This window comes from Lipotes vexillifer, unplaced genomic scaffold, assembly GCF_000442215.2.
Source record: "Lipotes vexillifer unplaced genomic scaffold, Lipotes_vexillifer_v1.1 scaffold197, whole genome shotgun sequence".
In the NCBI taxonomy this organism is placed as follows: domain Eukaryota; kingdom Metazoa; phylum Chordata; class Mammalia; order Artiodactyla; family Lipotidae; genus Lipotes; species Lipotes vexillifer.
In genome coordinates, this window is record NW_006781042.1 from 598,999 (window position 1) to 619,076 (window position 20,078).

The 20,078-nt window shown below is 39.4% G+C and overlaps 1 protein-coding gene across 2 annotated transcripts in view; it reads right to left on the minus strand.

Annotated features, from left to right (window-relative positions):
* SLC39A9 (solute carrier family 39 member 9) overlaps positions 1–20,078 on the minus strand; it is a 44,918-nt gene that overhangs the window by 17,569 nt on the left and 7,271 nt on the right. For both annotated transcript variants that reach the window (XM_007454442.1, XM_007454443.1), the window contains exon 2: positions 6,903–7,011. In XM_007454442.1, the coding sequence (XP_007454504.1) occupies positions 6,903–7,011 (109 nt within the window). The remainder of the gene's footprint in view (positions 1–6,902; positions 7,012–20,078) is intronic.

Consider the following 20,078-nt stretch of genomic DNA (forward strand, 5'->3'; position numbering starts at 1 on the left):
TATGGGCTTAATTCTTTCCCTAGATATTCATATAGGAATCCTTCTGGTAAGTTCCATCGGTATAGTATGTAGCCTTTCTATGACACAGACACATACGTTAAATTAAATATAATAGAATCAATTTACCCTTTGAACAGATGTGTTAGAACTCCTTCTTCAGATTAACATGTACAAAGGACAAAGCATTCTAAGAATCAAACCTTCAGGTAATTTGGTTTTTTTGTTGTTTTTTTTGAGGCGATCCCCAGTTTTGATTTTTATATTTTTAGCCTTCACTGGTTGTTTTAAATTTCTTAACTTCTACTCACACCTTATAACCTTCACAGATTTTTACTATATACTTTTCTTTTTCTGGCAAAGACAGACAGTTCTTTACACTTGACGTGTTTTCAGTAATAGGGTGGTGTAGCTCTTAATAATGATGCATTCTGTTTCTGATGTAAAACAGAAAACTGACCATAGTCAAATGTATAAAGCTGACGTTTTAAAGGGATGCTAGTGAATCTTTTATCAAAATACTACCCTGTTTCTAAAAGACAAGAATCTCATTACAAGGTAGGAAACAGATTTCTTTAGCAGATACAGTGTTTTGGTAATGTGAAATTCCTTACAAAGTCCACCATGTAGCAGAGTGTCATTAAAAGTGTAGGCTTCACAGAAACTAACACACCATTGTAAAGCAATTATACTCCAATAAAGATGTTAAGAAAAAAAAAAGTGTTGTCTTCCAAGTAAGACAGCCTGTGTTCAAATCCTGGTCCTGACGCTTACTGGCTGAGTTCCTTGGGTAAATTACTTAACCTCTTTGTGGCTCAAAAGCCTCATCTACCAAATAGTATCCACCTCAGAGGGTTGTTGTGATGATCAGGCAATATATTCACACAATATCTGGTATGTAGTTAAGTGCTCACTGAATGTTTAGGAACACAGTTGCACATTAAATGGAATTAATTTGGGAGATTTATTTTTAAACATCTTATATGAAATAGTTGGCCTAATTATCTGGTCAGATACAATACCGAACAATAAAACAATGCTGCGGGGGAAGGGAGAGGAAGGGGCAGGGAAAAAGCAGAGACTACACATTTTAGCAGATAGAATAAGAGGGAGATGAGATAGGTTGTATTAGTCCAGGATCATCCATGTTTCAGAATCCTGAAAGTAAAGTATAACAAGAGCCTTAAATACCTCCATTTTTATTAATGAATGATAGGATAAAACTTAATTAAATATAATAGCAGATTTAACCCTCTACTTTAAATGTAGAGCAAAATGACAGAGAAAGCCATAAAATGATAACTATCTCTCTAAAGAACCTGACACACGGCATTCTTGGAGAAATAAGTGGGATAATCTATACTGAACTATTTCTGACCACAACAGTTTCAATGATCATCCAGTTATGAGCACATCACATTTATATTTAGGTCTTTGACCAACAGTCTGCCTTCCTAAATAAATCAGTTCTCATGTTCCAAAGAATTATGGTGGTTTCAAACATTAGCTCCATAGTAAAGAAGCACTGCAGTACTCAATAAACTATGTTCTCAAAACTTCTGTTTCTATAGAAAGATGGTTTTCTCACATGAACACTGATAATCATCTAAGGCCAGTGATTTTAGAGCTATAAATACAGAAGAGTACGTGAGAGGTTCCTTTTTACATTAATTCGTATTTAATAATGCTTATTAAAGTGTCAGAGCACTTAGTTAACATGGTATACTGAGCTCTGAAAAAATATGTTAATTATCATAATTATAAGGTTCACAGAAGAACTAAACTATAGGCTGTAGTTACATGTAAATGAACTCCTTTCTCAAAGTTTGGAGAAAAGTTGGTTTGATGTACAATAAAGAAAGAGTGGAAAAGGGTGGAGGGAGAAAAAGATAAAGTAGCAGAAACTAAAGTGATGTGACTTATCAGTATAGAGAGAGATGAGGAAAATTTGGATAGCTTAGTTTAAAACTAACATCATCGTCGAGCTACCTCAAAATTTAATAAAGTGGAATATTAACATTTTACTTTTTAAAAAGAATGATGGGGACTTCTGGTGCTGGCCAAGGTGGAGTAAACCCACTATAGTCTCAATCACACGCTGATTACGACAAAAACTCTGGACAAAACACACAAAATACAACTACCTGAAGACTATAAAGAGTAAACAATAGCAAGAGGAGAGAGGGCAGCAAAAGCTTCAAAAGAAACCCTGTCCTTCTAGCAGAGGACCAGGAAGAGGGACTGCTGAGAGGTGCTGGTGTGGAGGGAAGCCCTCTCCTTTTTTTTCCTTTTACCCTCCCTCTCTTTTCTTTCCCAGCCCTGCCTTGAAGGCAGCCCAAGCTGCAGAACTTCATGGCAGTAACAACAGCAGTCAAAATCCCAAGAAATACACCATCTTTCTGGCCACAGTATCTAGGAAAAGGGCCCCAGTGGTCTGAAGAATATGGGGGGAAAACAGGTTATTCTGTTCTCTCTTTTCTCCTGCCACTTTGCCCTGACAGCAGCTGAAGTTACATGGAGCTTATCAAATTTCTAAATACTAGAATATCGGAAATTGACATTTTTAATGTAACATTTACAACTGCACAAAAATATGAAATATTTAGGTATAAATCTAACAAAATATTTGCAGACCTGTATGCTGAAAACTACAATACTGATGAAAGAAATCAAAGAAGACCTAAATAAATGGAGAAATATATTGTGTTCATGGATTGGAAGGCACAATATTCTTAAAATGTCAACTCTCCCCAAATTAATCTATAGATTCAATTTGATATCAATCAGGATCCCAGCATGATTTTTTTTGTAGATACTGACAAGCTGACTCTAAATTTTTATAGAAAGGCAAAGGAACTAGTTTAACCAAAACAATTTTGAAAAATAAGAACAAAGTTAGAAGGACTTCACAATCTAATTTCAAAATCTGCTGTAAAGATATAGTCATCAAGAAGACAAATGTAGTAATGGCAAAGGATAGACAAATAGATCAATGGAACAGAACAGAGAATCCAGAAACAGACCAACACAAACATGGTCAACTGATTTTTGACAAAGGTGCAAAGACAATTCAATAGTCTTTTCAACAAACAGTGTTGGAACTATTGGACATCCATCCATATGCAAAGAATGAAGGACTTCCCTGGTGGTGCAGTAGTTAAGAATCTGCCTGCCAATGCAAGGGACACAGGTTCGAGCCCTGGCCCAGGAAGATCCCACATGCCGCGGAGCAATTGAGTCTGTATGCCACAACTACTGAGCCTGCACTCTAGAGCCCGTGAGCCACAACTACTGAGCCCGTGCGCCACAACTACTGAGTCTGTGCGCTCTAGAGTTCATGAGCCACAACTGCTGAAGCCTGTGCACCTAGAGTCCATGCTCCTCAATAAGAGAAGCCACCGCAATGAGAAGCTCATGCACTGCAACAGAGTAGCCCCCGCTCACGCAACTAGAGAAAGCCTGCGTGCAGCAACAAAGACCCCATGCAGCCAAAAATAAAAAATATAAATAAATAAATTTATTTTAAAAAAATGAACCTTTACATTGTGTTCAAAATTAACTCAAAATGGATCACAGATCTAAGTATAAAACCTAAAATTATAAAACTTCTAGAGGAAAACAAAAGAGAAAATCTTTGTGAACTTGGGTTTAGCGAAAGGTTTTAAAATATGACACCAAAAGCACAATTCATGAAATAAAGAACTGATAAATTCACTTCATCAAAATTAAAAACTACTCTGTGAAAGATACTGTTAAGAGAATGAAGCCACAGACTAGGAGAAAATATTTGCAAATCACGTATCTCAGTAAAGGACTTGTATCCAGAATACATGAAGAACTCTCCAAACTCAATAATAAGAAAACTCAATTTAAAATATAGACAAATGATTGGATACCATCAAAGAAGATACAGCAATGGCAATCAAGCACATGAAAAGATGTTCAACGTCATTTGCCATTAGGAAATTGCAAATTAAAACCACATTGAGATACCACTACCCACCTATTACAGTGACTAAAATAAAAAACTAAAACAAAATAGACAACATCAAGTGTTGGGAAGGGAATCAACTGGAACTCTCACACACTACTGAGGGGAATACAAAATGGTACAGGCACTTTGGAAACAAGTTTGGCAATTTCTTATGAAGGTAAACACACACTTACCATATAACCCAGCAATTCCACCTGTCAAAAGAAATAAAAATTCATGTTCGCACAAAGACCTGTACACAAATGCTTATAGTGACTTTACTGATAATCACCAACACTGGAAAACACCCATACGTCTTTCAACTGGTGAAGGAATAAACAAACTATGGTTCATCCAAACAGTGGCATACTACTCAGAAATAAAAAGGTACAAACCATTGATACACAGAACAACATGATGACTCTCAACCTCATTATGCTAAATGAAAGAAGTCAGACCCAAAGGCTACAAGATTACATGTATATGACATTCAGAAAAGGCAAAACTATATATAGAGAGAAGAGATCAGAGGTTGCCCAAGGTTGGGGGAAAGGTTTGACTACAAAAGGGGATGAAGGTGATGGGACTGTTCTGCATTTTCACTTTATGCATTTGCCAAAATGCAGTCATTCATGCCAAAAAGAGTGAATGTAAAATATATAAATGAAAATTTTTTTTTTTTTTTTTTGTGGTACGTGGGCCTCTCACTGTTGTGGCCCCTCCCGTTGCGGAGCACAGGCTCTGGACGTGCAGGCTCAGCAGCCATGGCTCACGGGCCCAGCCGCTCTGCGGCACACGGGATCCTCCAGGACCGGGGCACGAACCCGCGTCCCCTGCATCAGTAGGCGGACTCTCAACCACTGTGCCACCAGGGAAAATAATTTTTAAAGTTTTTTTTTTCTTTTTTTTGGCAAGGCTGGGTGGCTTGTGGGATCTTAGTTCCCCGACCAGGGACAGAACCCACATGCCCTGCAGCAAAAGCTTAATGGAGTCTTAACCACTGGACCGCCAGGGAAGTCCCTTAAAAGATTTTTAATGATGGCTTAGGGCAGGGGAATAATCTATGGTAAAAAGGTTAAAGAGACCAGAACGCTTATTTTTGAAAAAACAGGTTTATACAGCACATACATTTTCAAATGAATCCACAAAATTATTTTAGGACAAAACCAGGAAAACTATTAAAATAAAGGAAAGCAACCCAACACCTAGTAGCTACATTTAACTTTAAAACTATACCTGAAATATGGTATGTAAATTATCTCATAAACTGTTATTAAAAAACAAACAAACAGAAACTAAACCTGAAGCAGTTCTTTCCTCTACCCCAGTGTTTCCCAAACTTGTCTAATAAGAATCATTTGACAACTTGTTAAAATTAGACATTCCCAGGTCCCTTCCCTGGAAATTCTGATTCAGTGGTCTAGGTTGGGGGCCAGGAAACTACATTTTTAAAATGCACCCCTCCCTCAAGGAACTTTTATTATCAGACAAGTTTAGGAAATAACTGCCACCCATAATTCTTAGCACAGACAAGCAAAACAAATTTTAATTGTCTATTTAATCATAGTCTGAATGTTTCCTAGGATATCAGGATAGTAATGATCACATCCAGAAAAATTCAAGATGATCCACTAGAATATGAAAGGACTTTAAATCTCATATTCCAAAATTTTCTATTTAAGGAGTGTGTTTTATAACGTACAGAGTAAATCAGTACAATAGCACGTGTATATCTTCTTTCCCAATACAATATATGATCAAAAAAGGGTGAAAACCACTGCTCTAAGACTCCTGATTTATTATTTTTTTCCCCTAAGGCTGACCAATCCTCAGCTTCTGTCCTATTTTGCAATAAAATCTCCACAATCCTCACTCTTTACCATTATGCCCATATTCATACCCTAGGCATAAGAGCATCATCAATCTGGATAAATGACACAGTTCTTTTCCTCTACTGAGACCTGAAAGACTATTTATTATACTGTAACTAGTAAGAAATTTGGAAGTTGTTTACCTCTTTATACTATTCTTAAAGTCCAACAGACTCTTGGCATTTGAAGATTCAGTTCACCAATTTAACATTTGTGGTTTCAGTCCTTCACAGGTATCTGTGAAGTTTCATGACAAGTAGGAATCTGATTTTGCTGAATCACAAATTTGAATCAAGTATGCCTTCCAGCTGGAGTGAAGGACCAAATCATTTAACAGATGAGTGAACCAAGCTGACACTGCTCAGCATTTTCTCTTACACAGCTATTCTGTTCTCTGCTTGTCAGGAAAGGTCCCTTTAATTTTTTAGTTATCCTTTACTACAGACGTCCTCACCACAAAGTTTACTATAAAGGGTCCTTGAATCCAAATGTGTTTATCTATGTTTGTTTTTCAATTAAAAAACACTAAAAGGGGCTTCCCTGGTGGCGCAGTGGTTGAGAGTCCGCCTGCCGATGCAGGGGACATGGGTTTGTGCCCTGGTCTGGGAAGATCTCACATGCCGCAGAGCGGCTAGGCCCGTGAGCCATGGCCGCTGAGCCTGCACGTCCGGAGCCTGTGTTCCACAACGGGAGAGGCCACAATAGTGAGAGGCCCGTGTACCGCAAAAAAACAAAAACAAACAAACAAAAAACACTAAAAATACAATCATTATCATGTAGGATCTTGGAAGTTTTTGCATGGACATTAAAAAATGACTGTCATACTTATAAAGCCCAGAATTCATGCATTATTGCAAATAAATCTTAAGTGGTATTCATGGACTGAGGCATTCAATCACAAACTGCTATTGATGTGTTTATTGTCAAAGATGTCAAAAGATATGTTTTGGCACATATTCTATGGCTAACATGAACTGTGTTCAGAAAAAAATACCACTAAGCTTCTCCTTTCAGCCCTCCACATCAATAACGTATCTCAAAGGCCTGTCTCTCTTTCTCACCCTCAAGAAAATCTTCATAAAGTGCATGTACTCCTTCAGGCACGATGACAGCAAGGGCAGTTCCACAGAGAAGACCAGCACCCAAAACAGTCACCAGCTTTAGTCGCTCCTGGAAAGAAAACATAAGCTGTTGAAAAGACTGATGAATGAACGGGGTAAAGTTTCTGAAGCACCTGCAGTGAAGACTGTGAGCTGCTTATCTGTGAGGCCAAAATCTACAAGGGCCACTGAACATGAAAAAGCATCAGCTTCATAAATAATAATGCCAATTGAAACAAGGAGATGCCATTTTTAAGTTTACCAGATTGGCAATGATGTGGGAAAACTTGTCTACTACCCACAATAGGGAGAAATGAGCATAGTTGTCTAACACTGGAAGAAATGTGAATTGCTGCAACCTACCTGGACCCCAATTTGGCAATTTAGACTTAAAGCCTCTTTCAAAAATGTGAATTCTTTGATCCAGCGATTTCACTTCTAGAAATTTATCCTAAGAAAGAAAGAACTATGCAAAGTTGACCACTGCACATATTAAGAATACAAACCTGAAAATAACCTAAATGTCCAAGAAAGGAGACTATCTAATAAACTTTAACACTTCATCACAGTAGCACAAGACTCAGCAATTAAAAATTATGACACAGGTCTATTCATGGATACAGAAAGTCATGATGTACTGTTATGAGGAAAAAGCTGGTGGCCAACAATATGCACTGATAATCTCATAATTCTTTTGAAAAGGTATACATACAAGCAGAACAAGTATAAATTACACATTAACAAATTTTTTACTTTATAGATTATAAACATAATGTGTAATATATAATTTACAACACATTTTTAAAATTTTATTTTTAAATTTATTTATTATTATTATTATTTTTTGCTGTGTTGGGTCTTGGTTGCTGCATGCAGGCTTTCTCTCGTTGCGGCGAGCGGGGGCTACTCTTTGTTGCAGTGTGCGGGCTTCTCATTGCGGTGGCTTCTCTTGTTGCAGAGCATAGGCTCTAGGCGTGTGGGCTTCAGTAGTTGCAGCACGCGGGCTCAGTAGTTGTGGCACATGGGCTTAGTTGCTCCACGGCATGTAAGGTCTTCCCGGACCAGGGCTCGAACCCATGTCCCCTGCATTGGCAGGCAGATTCTTAACCACTGTGCCACCAGGAAAGTCCCTACAACACATTTTTAATTTATCTGCAATGGACATGTATTACTCATACAATGAAAAAATGTATTCAGTTTAAATTTATTTATTTATTTTATTTTTGGCTGCGTTGGGTCTTCGTTGCTGCACACGGGCTTTCTCTATTTGCAGCGAGTGAGGGCTACTCTTCATTGCGGTGCGCATGCTTCTCATTGCAGTGGCTTCTCTTGTTGCAGAGCATGGGCTCCAGGCACACAGGCTTCAGTAGTTGTGGCACACAGGCTCAGTGGTTGTGGCTCTCGGGCTGTACAGCACAGGCTCAGTAGTTGTGGTGCATGGGCTTAGCTGCTCCGCGGCACGTGAGATCTTCCAAGACGAGGGATCGAACCCATGTCCCCTGCATTGGCAGGCGGATTGTTAACCACTGCACCACCAGTGAAGTCCCCATATTCAGTTTGATGCTTAAATGTCCTATAGCTTTTTAAAAAAGGCTTGACTAAGATTGACATACTAGAGCTATAGATATTTAATGCATACAACTTTATGTGCTTGGAAATAAGTATACATCTGTGAAACCATCATCACAATCAATGCCATAAATGATCTATGGTTTTAATCCACTTAATCCCAGTTTTTTCTTTTCACTCATTTCTTTAAGAGACAGTATCCTGACATACAAGATATAAAAGATTAAGTTTCAAAATTTCTTGAAGTGGTGATGTACCCTATATGGCTTCCTGAAGTCTTAGCAGTATGAAAAATGATCTTTAAAACTACAGGAGGGTGGACTTCCCTGGTGGCACAGTGGTTGGGAATCTGCCTGCCAATGCAGGGGACACAGGTTCTAGCCCTGGTCCAGGAAGATCTCACATGCCATGGAGCAACTAAGCCCGTGAGCCACAACTACTGAGGCCCGCGCACCTAGAGCCTGTGCTCCGCAACAAGAGAAGACACCGCAATGAGAAGTCCGCACACCACAATGAAGAATACTCCCTGCTTGCCACAACTAGAGAAAGCCCGTGCACAGCAACGAAGACCCAATGCGGCCAAAAATAAAATTAAAAAAAAACAAAAACGTAGAAGAGGGCATTTATGTTGCTTAGGAAAAAGTTTTAACAATTTAATAGTATATCATGTACTTAACTTTTCTGTTTTAGTTTCTTTTATGAGGTTAGCAAAAATAACAATGGTTGTATTAGTTCTGATATACTACCGAACTTGCAACTGTGAAGCTGTGGGAATATATAGGTACAAGTACTATACTTGTACTAGGAAAATGGGTTTTTAGATGAAAGGCTGGTTGAAACATTACCCCCTCCTTGTTTGAGAACAAAGAAGGGATCTATACCTATTGTGTATCTATTGAAAATGGGGGGACTACAGTTGCAATGTCAGCACCAGCTAATACTTGCCCTATAGCAAGAGGGAAATCCCCTTAGCACCTAGGCCAGGTCACCTCTTCATACATTCAGGATAGCCATTAACTACTTATAAACTGAGAGTGTTCTGAATGCATCCAGTGGTTGGGGCACTGGCTTGGGAGGCAGAACTGACTCCATGTTCAAATTAGTTAACAAGTTAGCACTTCAACTCTTCTTATTTTTTAATTAATTAATTAATCAATTAATTTTTCGGCTGCGTTGGGTTTTCGTTGCTGTGTGCAGACTTTCTCTAGTTGCAGTGAGCAGGGACTACTCTTTGTTGCGGTGCGCGGGCTTCATTGCAGTGTCTTCTCCTGTTGGGGAGCACGGGCTCTAGGCGTGCAGGCTACAGTAGTTGTGGCACGTGGGCTCAGTAGTTGTGGCTCGCTGGCTCTAGAGCGCAGGCTTAGTAGTTGTGGCGCACAGGCTTAGTTACTCCATGGCATGTGGGATCTCCCTGGACCAGGGCTTGAACCCGTGTCCTCTGCATTGACAGGCGGATTCTTAACCACTGCACCACCAGGGAAGTCCCTCAACTTTTCTTCTGTAAAACAGTATTTCTACATGTCTTGTGAAGATAGAGGAGTCAATAGGAGAAAGTAGCCAAAGCATTTTGGAAAAATGACACCAGACAACTGGTGTTACTATTTTAATGCTCAATACTGAGCTATTCTAAGAGTCTTTGTCTTTTCCAAGTTACTAAACTCACTGGAGTACTGCTAATCACAGCATTCATTTGAGACAAACTGTCAGAGCATGGAGAACACAAGATGGAAAAACAGCTCTACTCTGTGTAAAAGGTGACACGGTAATTAGTCTTTTCATCATTCTCTCTAAACAATTCATAAAAGTCACCTTTGTTTAAAAAAAACCATGAATGTCAAGTTTTACTGCTAACGAAGGACAAAAATGAGGGTAAAACTGAACTGGACTGAGCATACCATTTCATTTGAAGGCCTCGGTTTCAGAACTCCACAATTCAAACTAATGAATAAATTACTAGGAAAGAAGATTGTCCTGTCAGCATTTTGACTATGCTCTACTCTGGGAAATGGAAATGAAAGATACCCCAGATTTGCAAATTAAGGGAAGATGAGAAGAGAGGAAAGGGATGCATGTACCGAAAAGAGAAAGAGCTAACTGACCTCAAGAATTACTTGGGTTACCAGTAATCCAAGTTACACCTGTAACCCAGTTACAGGAGTTACTCCCAAGAGCACTCCCCAATAAACTTCCTGCATGCAAATCTTCTCAGAGTCTGTGTTCTGGGGAACCCAACCTAAGACACTAACAAACAGCTTGTATTTGAAATATAAAGAATGAATACAACTCAATAAGAGACAAAATTAAAATTAAAAAATAAAAATGGGTAAAACACTGAACAGATACTTCACAAAAGATATATGAATGGCCAGAAAGCCCATGAAAAGGTGCTCAACATCATTTAAGCATCATGAAAGTGCAAATTTAAACTACAGTGAGATACCTCTTCACACCCACTAGAATGGCTAAAATTAAAAAGACTGACAACACTAAATGATAGCAAGGATATAGAGCAACTGGAACTCTCATACATTGTTGGTGAGAGCATAAAATGGTACAACTGGAAAACTGGTCGTCTCCTATAAGGTTAAACCAGCAATTCCACTTTGGGGTATTTACCAAGAGAAATGAAAGCATATGTCCCCACCAAAATTTGTATAAGAATGCTCATAGAAGCTTTATCCATAATAGCCATAATCTGAATCAGATGTACAGCAATAGCAGAATGGATAAACAAACTGTGGTATACTTACACAATGGAATACTAATCAGTAACAAAAAGGAAAAAATGACTGCTTCATACAGCAACATGAATCTCAAAAACATCACCCCAATGTTTGAAAGGCCTTACACAAAGAGAGCATGTACTGAGTCCATTTATATGAAGTTTAAAAGCAGGCCAAACTATCTATGGCAATAGAAATCACAACAGCAGCTGCTTCTGGCAGGAGGGTTACACAGTGGCAGAAAAGACTAACTGGAAAATGGCATCAGGTTATTTTTTTAGGATGATGGAAGTGTTCTAAATCTTGATTGGGATGTGAGTTACATTTATATACATTTGTCACATTTCAGCAAACTGTATTAAGATTTGTACCTTTTACTCTATAAAATTATCTGGAGAGTAATTTACTCAGCCAGGACCTCTGAAAGGATTCATTTAAGAACTATTCAATTTTAACAAGGCGTCTTCATGGCAGTTTTTCGAAACCAAGGTCAGAGGTCTATGGAGAATACCAAAAACCACTTTCAAAATGTTTTCTTGGGGAATTCCCTGGTGGCCTAGTGGTTAGGATTCTGGGCTTTCACTGCCATGGCCTGGGTTCAATCCCTGGTTGGGGAAGTGAGATACTGCAAGCTACGTGCTGCGGCCGAAAAAGAAATTCTTTTTTTCTTAATCTAATTTGTCATTCAGATAGTCCTTAAAAATAATTCACCAGAAGTTTATGTAAATAACTGCATGCAGAAACCAGTGGTGCTTACAATTGTGGATCAATCCACAAATTCAAAAGGCACTTACCAGGTGCTTCATTATATTCTACACTGGAGTCACATGAAGCACTAGATTGAGACAAGTTTTACAAGCAGGAGCAGAAGAGTTTTTGAGGCTTGCATACCACAAAATTAAGGTGCTGAAATAGTACCATTTAAGAGAACTGAGGGATACATACCATCCAGAATAACTATGGACACTACAAAAAAAAACAAAAACAAAAACTTCAAATCTATAAAGAAAGTATAAAATAATTCTCCTAAAATGCTGCCTTTTAAATTTTAAGTAATTTAAAATAATCTAATATTTTTAGGTATTGTTTCCAAGATGAAATTACTTATAATTCCATTCACTTATTTACATGGACCAGATTTCTGAACATTATCTATCACAACAGATTTTATAAGAATTTCCCAAAGGCCCAAGATAGAAAACAGTCAAATCTCCATGTGTAGCTAATATCATTACAAAAAAATTATGGTAAATCTTTAAAGTACATAGTCATGAAATTACACTTCTTTGTTAATCATGTATGAACAATTAAATGCTCTCAGCTGAAGGAATGTGAACGGGAGCCTGGTCCAAATTTTTAGAAAGACAGTAAAAATTTTTATTAATCTTTAGACACATACTTTTGAAAGTGTGATACTAGCTACCAAAGTTATCAACATGGAATCCAAGTTTAAGAACTGGAAGAAATTTAAGAAATGATCCTCGCTCTATGAAGATGGAGAATCAAAAGCCAAAAATGAGGGATGATTTGCCCAAGATCACACAGCCAGGCTAGTTAGTGTAGAGGCAAGATTAGATTTGACATCGTACTCTGCTGCCCTGTGCATTCCAAGACAATGTCCCTCATATGGCGCAAGACATAAATCCATTACATAAAATTTACCTCTAAAAAGAAAGATAAAATCCAATCACACAACCTCTTTATTTTTTTATTTATTTATTTTTGCGGTACGCGGGCCTCTCATCGCTGTGGCCCCTCCCGCCGCAGAGCACAGGCTCCGGACGCTCAAGCCCGGTGGACACGGCTCACGGGCCCAGCCGCTCCACGGCATGTGGGATCCTCCCGGACCGTGGCACGAACTCGCGTCCCCTGCATCGGCAGGCGGACTCTCAACCACTGCGCCACCAGGGAAGCCCCACACAACCTCTTTAAATAGTGTGTCAGAAAAATCCCTTAGCAACATCAAGAGGAAAACCAAAATGACAATTAGTTACAATTGTTCTCTGTTGACATTTTCTAAAGGTCTGTGGCAAAATGAGAAATAAGGACAATGTAATGAGCTTTTCCTAACATTTTATTTCTTCAATGTAGAGGACTATTCTTTATTCTAAGATTATGTCCTACATACTCTTTTATGTTAAAATGTCCTTTCTTTTAAGAAATGATGGTGACAATAGTTTTTGTTTTTTAGTGTCCTTACTTGCAAAATTAAAGCAGGCAATCCTTTATCAATTCTCCTGAATTTCAAATACATTACTGACCTGTGAAATCCAAAAGCCTGGAAAACCCTTATCTACAACAGTGTAAGCATGAGATCTGTATTACAATACCATAACAAAGTCAGAAAAAAAAGAATTTGAGAATTTGTAAAAAAGAGATCATTGAGGTAAACTTGAGTAAATCCTCTAGCTTTGTAATAATTCCTCTGAGGAAAGGCAGTGTGAGCTAAAATTACTGTATTATGTTTTCAGTCTATTTTGATATTAAAGCACATTTATTTACCAAATGAAGTTAAACTTCCTATGTTTAACTAAGTTAACTAAATTGAACAAACCTATGTTTGTTCCTGGAGCTCCTTACCCCAAAACTTTAAGTTCTATGAAGGCAGAAACTTTTGTTTTTAATTTCCTCCTGAATACTCAGTTTATAGAACAGTATCTGGCACATAACAGATTCTTCCCTAAACATATACTAAGAGATTGAATTAAATGCCCAGCATCATGCAAGGCACTGGGGACTTGGTACCTGCCACTCCACTGGCCTTTAATATCAACAAATATATATGAATGCACTGGAATCTCTTTAGAATACTTGTGCTAGGAAATAGGCCTTTTAAGGGAAAAAGTCCCTTAAAAGCATAACCATATCTAGAATTTTCAGTGGTTATTTGATTCAGAATTTATCCTTTGGCTCAAGGGGTATTAAAGTACATATAATGAAGAACCATAATAGGATTCCATCATAGTAAATGTGAGGCAATGCTGTCATCTGTCTCATTCATGCAAATACCTTAAATGACAACTGTTTTATTTCCAAGGAGCTCAAAACCTTGTTTCAATCTTCAGCATGGTTTCAATCATTGTTCAGTCACTGTTTCAATCTTCAGCAAAGCAATATAAAGATTATTTATTCTACATAACTTTCATCAGTTTGATAAATGTGTACTAACTTTCTTACAGCAACCTATAGAGGCAGCACTTGTGATGAAAAAAAATCAAGTCAAAAAATAGGCATAATTGTCAAGGGTTATAGTTTCAATTTTCTTAAAAAATTTTTTTTAACTACCTAAATCATTTTAGACTCAATCTTATTGATTTCAAGCACTTGAGATGTGGCTCCATGTTATTTGTACAGCTGTATTCTTTCACACAACTTCACAACTTGTTATTTAATCTCAAAACTAGGTACATGTCAAAGTTAAAATGCTGACATTTTGCTTATGGTTCCCTCCTTTGCTTATGGTAAACCACTAAAAGGGTGTATTTAAATGAAGAACTACAAATTCCAAGTGTTGGTCCAAGATGAAAAGAGTTCCCAAAGCAATAGTTTCTGGTGGAGAAATGAAATATTTGCTCAAGAGAGGCATGAACTGTGCAATGTCATTCATTTTATGATATCTCATTTTACAATTTCACATCTGTAGCCAGACTAAGCCAAACGACTGACCAGAAGTATTAATCAAAACAACAGTTTGTATTCAATGCCATCAGTGCAGTGCAAAGCTTTTCTTTTTTTTTAGTGCAAAGCTTTGAAGTCAGTTTAGTTTTCTTGGCAGACACCAAGGTAGTTAAATCGTTTTTCTTTCCTTGCTCATAGAAACAGTCAATAAATTGTTTGGTTCAACTAAACACATGCTGATAATTTTAAAAGCTTTTAATACCGAAGATTGTTTATTTCAATCTCCCTTATACCATGTTCATGTTAGTTCTGAAAGCAGCAACTATAGTTTCCTAAAAAATCAAAGATGCATCTCATGTTATTAGACTGATTCCTTCAAAGCTCCAGGCACTGAAGAGATGAAATATCATAGGGCACAAAGTAACTCTTGTTCAAGCAACAAAGGCTTTCTTTCTCCATATTCTTACAAATAAGCCTGCTTCAAGGAGATACTTCCTAATGTCAATTTAACTACTACATTATCTGCTGCTAAGTGTCAGTAACAGATAACGAAGAAAACTCAAATATGAACTCGATTCTTCAAGTCCTTAAAACTGAGGCAAGATGCCAAAAAGCTTCCTGCCTCTAAGTAGTGGCTCTGTGATACTGAGCAAGTTCAGTGTCCTTCAGGGCTGCCACTACTACCGCGATCATGTAGGAGTATGATGTTAGCACATTTAGCACAGAGTAGTTGTCATTATTACTTATCTTCAGCCTCATCAGTAGCATGCAGTAAATGCTTCTAAGCCCCTCCTCCACAAGAATCACAAAACAAAACTCAGATACTTGGACAGAAGTTCAAGTGAACAATGCTACCACAGTTGCCATTATGCCAGTGGCATATAGGCTTCCCCTTTCCTAATTCATTTGACATAGAGGTAAGAACAAGCAATACTTTATTGATGCCACTTCCTTCAATCTTGGAAAACAAGACTAACTTGTCTTTTTGTATGAGTCCTTTCTAAAAATAAAAGGAAATCCCATAAGATTGTTCGATGTGACTACAAAAACAAACAAAAACCCATTGATGCATGGGAAAGACCTGGGAAAACACTGGCAATGAAATATTATATTATTAATACATAGGAAGTTTGACTGAACTGAGAAAATTAAAATAATAAACTACATTTTCTCTATCGCATTAGCAAAGTTTTAAAAATTAAAAATGATAGTACTCAGTGTTTGTGAGAACAGAGTGTCATTTGCATTTGTTGAAAAAAATGCATTTAAAAAAACTGGTAATATAGATTGAGAACCTTCTTGAAGATGTTTATGTTCTTTAATCCTGTCATTCTACCCCTGAGGAAATAATCTGAAATATGGTCATAGCTTTAGACACAAAAATATTCATTCAACACTATTATCATAGCAAAAACTTGAAAACAAATTGAATGCATAATAAGAATTTCTGTATGTAAAATAACTGAATGTAATGGAGACATTAAAAAGTGCCTATAGGGGACTTCCCTGGTGGCACAGTGGTTAAGAATCTGCCTGCCAAGGCAGGGAACACAGGTTCGAGCCCTGGTCCGGAAAGATCCCACATGCCGTGGAGCAACGAAGCCCATGCGCCACAACTATGGAGCCTGCGCTCTACAGCCCGCGAGCCACAACTACTGAGCCCATGTGCCACAACTACTGAAGCCCGCCGCGCCTCGATCCTGTGCTCCACAACAGAGAAGCCACCACAATGAGGAGCCTGCGTACCGCAACTAAGAGTAGCCCCCACTTGCGGCAACTAGAGAAAGCCTGCACGCAGCAACGAAGACCCAATACAGCCAAAAAAAAAAGGGCCTATAGAGAATTCCCTGGTGGTCTAGTGGTTAGGACTTGGCACTTTCACTGCCAAGGGCCCAGGTTCAATCCCTGGATCCCACAAGCCGCGCAGCATGCCCCCCCCGCCCCAAAAAAGTGCCTAGAACATGATTTTAATAATAAAGGAAAGGGCTTCCCTGGTGGCGCAGTGGTTGGGAGTCCGCCCGCCAATGCAGGGGACACGGGTTCGTGCCCCGGTCCGGGAAGATCCCACATGCCGCGGAGCGGCTAGGCCCGTGAGCCATGGCTGCTGAGCCTGCGCGTCCGGAGCCTGTGCTCCTCAACCGGAGAGGCCACAACAGTGAGAGGCCTGCATACCGCAAAAAAAAAAAAATAATAATAATAATAAAGGAAAATGTTTATAATTACCAGGTAAAAGAAGGGGAAATGTAAATTTATACATATACCACATAATCAACCATATTAAAAATGCAAACAGGGGGCTTCCCTGGTAGCGCAGTGGTTGAGAGTCCGCCTGCCGACGCAAGGGACACGGGTTCGTGCTCCGGTCCGGGAAGATCCCACGTGCCGCGGAGCGGCTGTGCCCGTGAGCCAAAGCCCCTGGGCCTGCGCGTCCGGAGCCTGTTGCTCCGCAACGGGAGAGGCCACAACAGTGAGAGGCCCCCGTACTGCAAAAAAAAAAAAAAAAAAAGCAAACAAATAGAAAAAGAATGAAAAGAAACAAAAATGTTACTGATGATTCTCACTGGACAGTGGGATAATGGATGATTTTATTTTCCTTTTACACATTATCATATTTTTTAAATTTGCCACAAAAAATCCCTATTATATAGCCAGGCTTAAAAAAATTTTTTTTGTTCATTTAATTAGAGGCTATATAAACAGTGGCTTTGAACTTAGTAAACCCTGAGGTTCAGTTTCCTCATCTATAAACAGGATAAGAATTCTTCCCTTTCAAGGTCACTGTAAAATCAGTGCAGAACTTAACACATGAGTTGATACTGTAGCTACTGTTATTATTAATTATTATACTGTGGTGGGCTTAGAGAGCACAGTGCCCTGAATATGCACATAGAGGTGTTTTCCCCTTTACCAAGTGGTTCTAAACACGTAGTAACACTTCAAATTACTACAAAACACTTAGGTTTTGTAGTAATTTGAAATGTTTTTCAGTCTCTCCCCTTGTTGTCGTGCTGTGACTTATTTCCTCTACTTGTTGCCCCACCCCTTCTAGTTTGCTCTTTCTACTTTACAGAGAGCTTAGAAATCAGACAGTCCAGCCCAGAGGATTGAGACTGGCAGTTCAAAACACAGGGGGTTTTTTGATTTTGTTTTGTTTCATTTTTGGCTGTGTTGGGTTTTTGTTACTGCACGCGGGCTTTCTCTAGTTGCAGTGAGCGGGGGCTACTCTTCATTGCAGTGCACAGGCTTCTCATTGCAGTGGCTTCTCTTGTTGCAGAGCACGGGCTCTAGGCACACGGGCTTCAGTAGTTGCAGCAATGGGCTCAGTAGTTGCGGCACGTGCGCCATAGAGCACAGGCTCAGTAGTTGTAGCACACAGGCTTAGTTGCTCCGTGGCATGTGGGATCTTCTGGGACCAGGGATCGAACCCATGTCCCCTGCACTGGCAGGCAGATTCTTAACCACTGCGCCACCAGGGAAGTCCAAAACACAGGTTTTTTGACCCACACAGTGACGCAATAATATTTGAATTAGTAGCCAAAGTATAAAATTTAGAAGATTCATATAAGAATCCAGATTTCCAACTTCTGAAAAGGAGGAAGATTTGACAACAGCAGGGCTGGTGTCATCAAATGGCATATGCTCTTCTGTGCCATAGTTGACCACAGTTCTCACGACTCCCTTAGACTCCCAGGCACTGACACTGGAGGTTAGCTGCCACACATCATGATACTTGGGCCATTTTATCTTCCTCCAGGCCTGATTCACTGTTCAGCCTCAATACTTATATGGTTTTAGAACCCGTTACCTAGCTGTATTAGTTAGGGTTCAATCAAGAAATGGAAATCATAAAGTAATTTGAACCAGAAAAATTTAATACAAAGAGTAACTATAAAAGGGGACTGGAGGGCTTCCCTGGTGGTGCAGTGGTTGAGAGTCCGCCTGCTGATGCAGGGGACACAGGTTCGTGCCCCGGTCTGGGAGGATCCCACATGCCGCGGAGCGGCTAGGCCCATGAGCCATGGCCGCTGAGCCTGCGCGTCCGGAGCCTGTGCTCCGCAACGGGAGAGGCCCGTGTACCACAAAAAAAAAAAAGGGGGGACTGGAATAATGAGAAATTAACCAGTAAGAAAGATCTCTGAAGAACATAAGAACTGCAGCTAAAAGGAGCAGTGACTACCTAGGACCAAAATAAGATTTGCTCAAAGAAGAGGTCTCATAAGGGTTGAGATCCAAACTCTGCTGGAGAGGGCATGGCTAGGGCTCAATGAACAGCAGTAAAAGGTCTGGGACTAATTCTGAGGTATATGTGTGGTGGTGGGGTTTCCCTAGACCAAGCAATGCTTGGACACCAGTAGGGTGTCCCACAATTCAGTTCAATTCTAACACTACCCGGAAATAGCATCAGGTCCTACAAGACTGGCCCCCTGCCATTTCAGATGCCAGTTCCAAGTCCAGGTTGTTACCAGTGCTTCTGACCAACTAGCTATAGGTCAGAGGTTCCTTGGGTTCAATTAATTGGCTAGAGTAGCTCACAGAACTCAGAAAAACATTTTACCTACTAGATTACCTGTTTATTATAAAAGAATATAACTGAAGAACAGCCAGATATAAGAGATTCATAGGCAAGGTATAGGGGAAGGTCACGAAGCTTCCATGCTCTCTGGGCATGCAACTCTCCTAGCACCTCCATGTGTTCACCAAACCAGATCTCCAAACCCTATCCTTTGGGGTTTTATGGAGGCTTCATTACATAGGCATGATTGATTAAATCACTGGCCACTGATGATTCATTCAACCTCCATCCCCTTTCCCCTCCCTGGTGGGACTGTTAAGTTCCAACCCTTGGAATCATGTGGTTGGTTCTCCAGGTGACAAGCCCCCTCCTTAGGTTACCTAGTGGCTTTCCAAAAGTCACTTCATTCACATAATAAGACACCTTTATGGCTCTTATCATTTAGGAAATTCCAAGCGTTTTAGGAACTCTGTGCCAGGAAAAGGAGGAAAAGCAAATACATACTTCTTATTATAAATCACAATATCACAAGCAGAGAAGTTTCTGTGGTGCCACACTGGTGTTAACTCACTGGAAATCTGTACTCTAGGGTGCTGGGAAAACTGTTCATGGGAAGGTGTCTCACCAGAGAGACTCTCCTATAAAACCACCCAAGACAGGGTTACCAGTGGGAACTCCTGACTGCTGGGTGCTGGAGAAGCTGTGTGTTCAGCA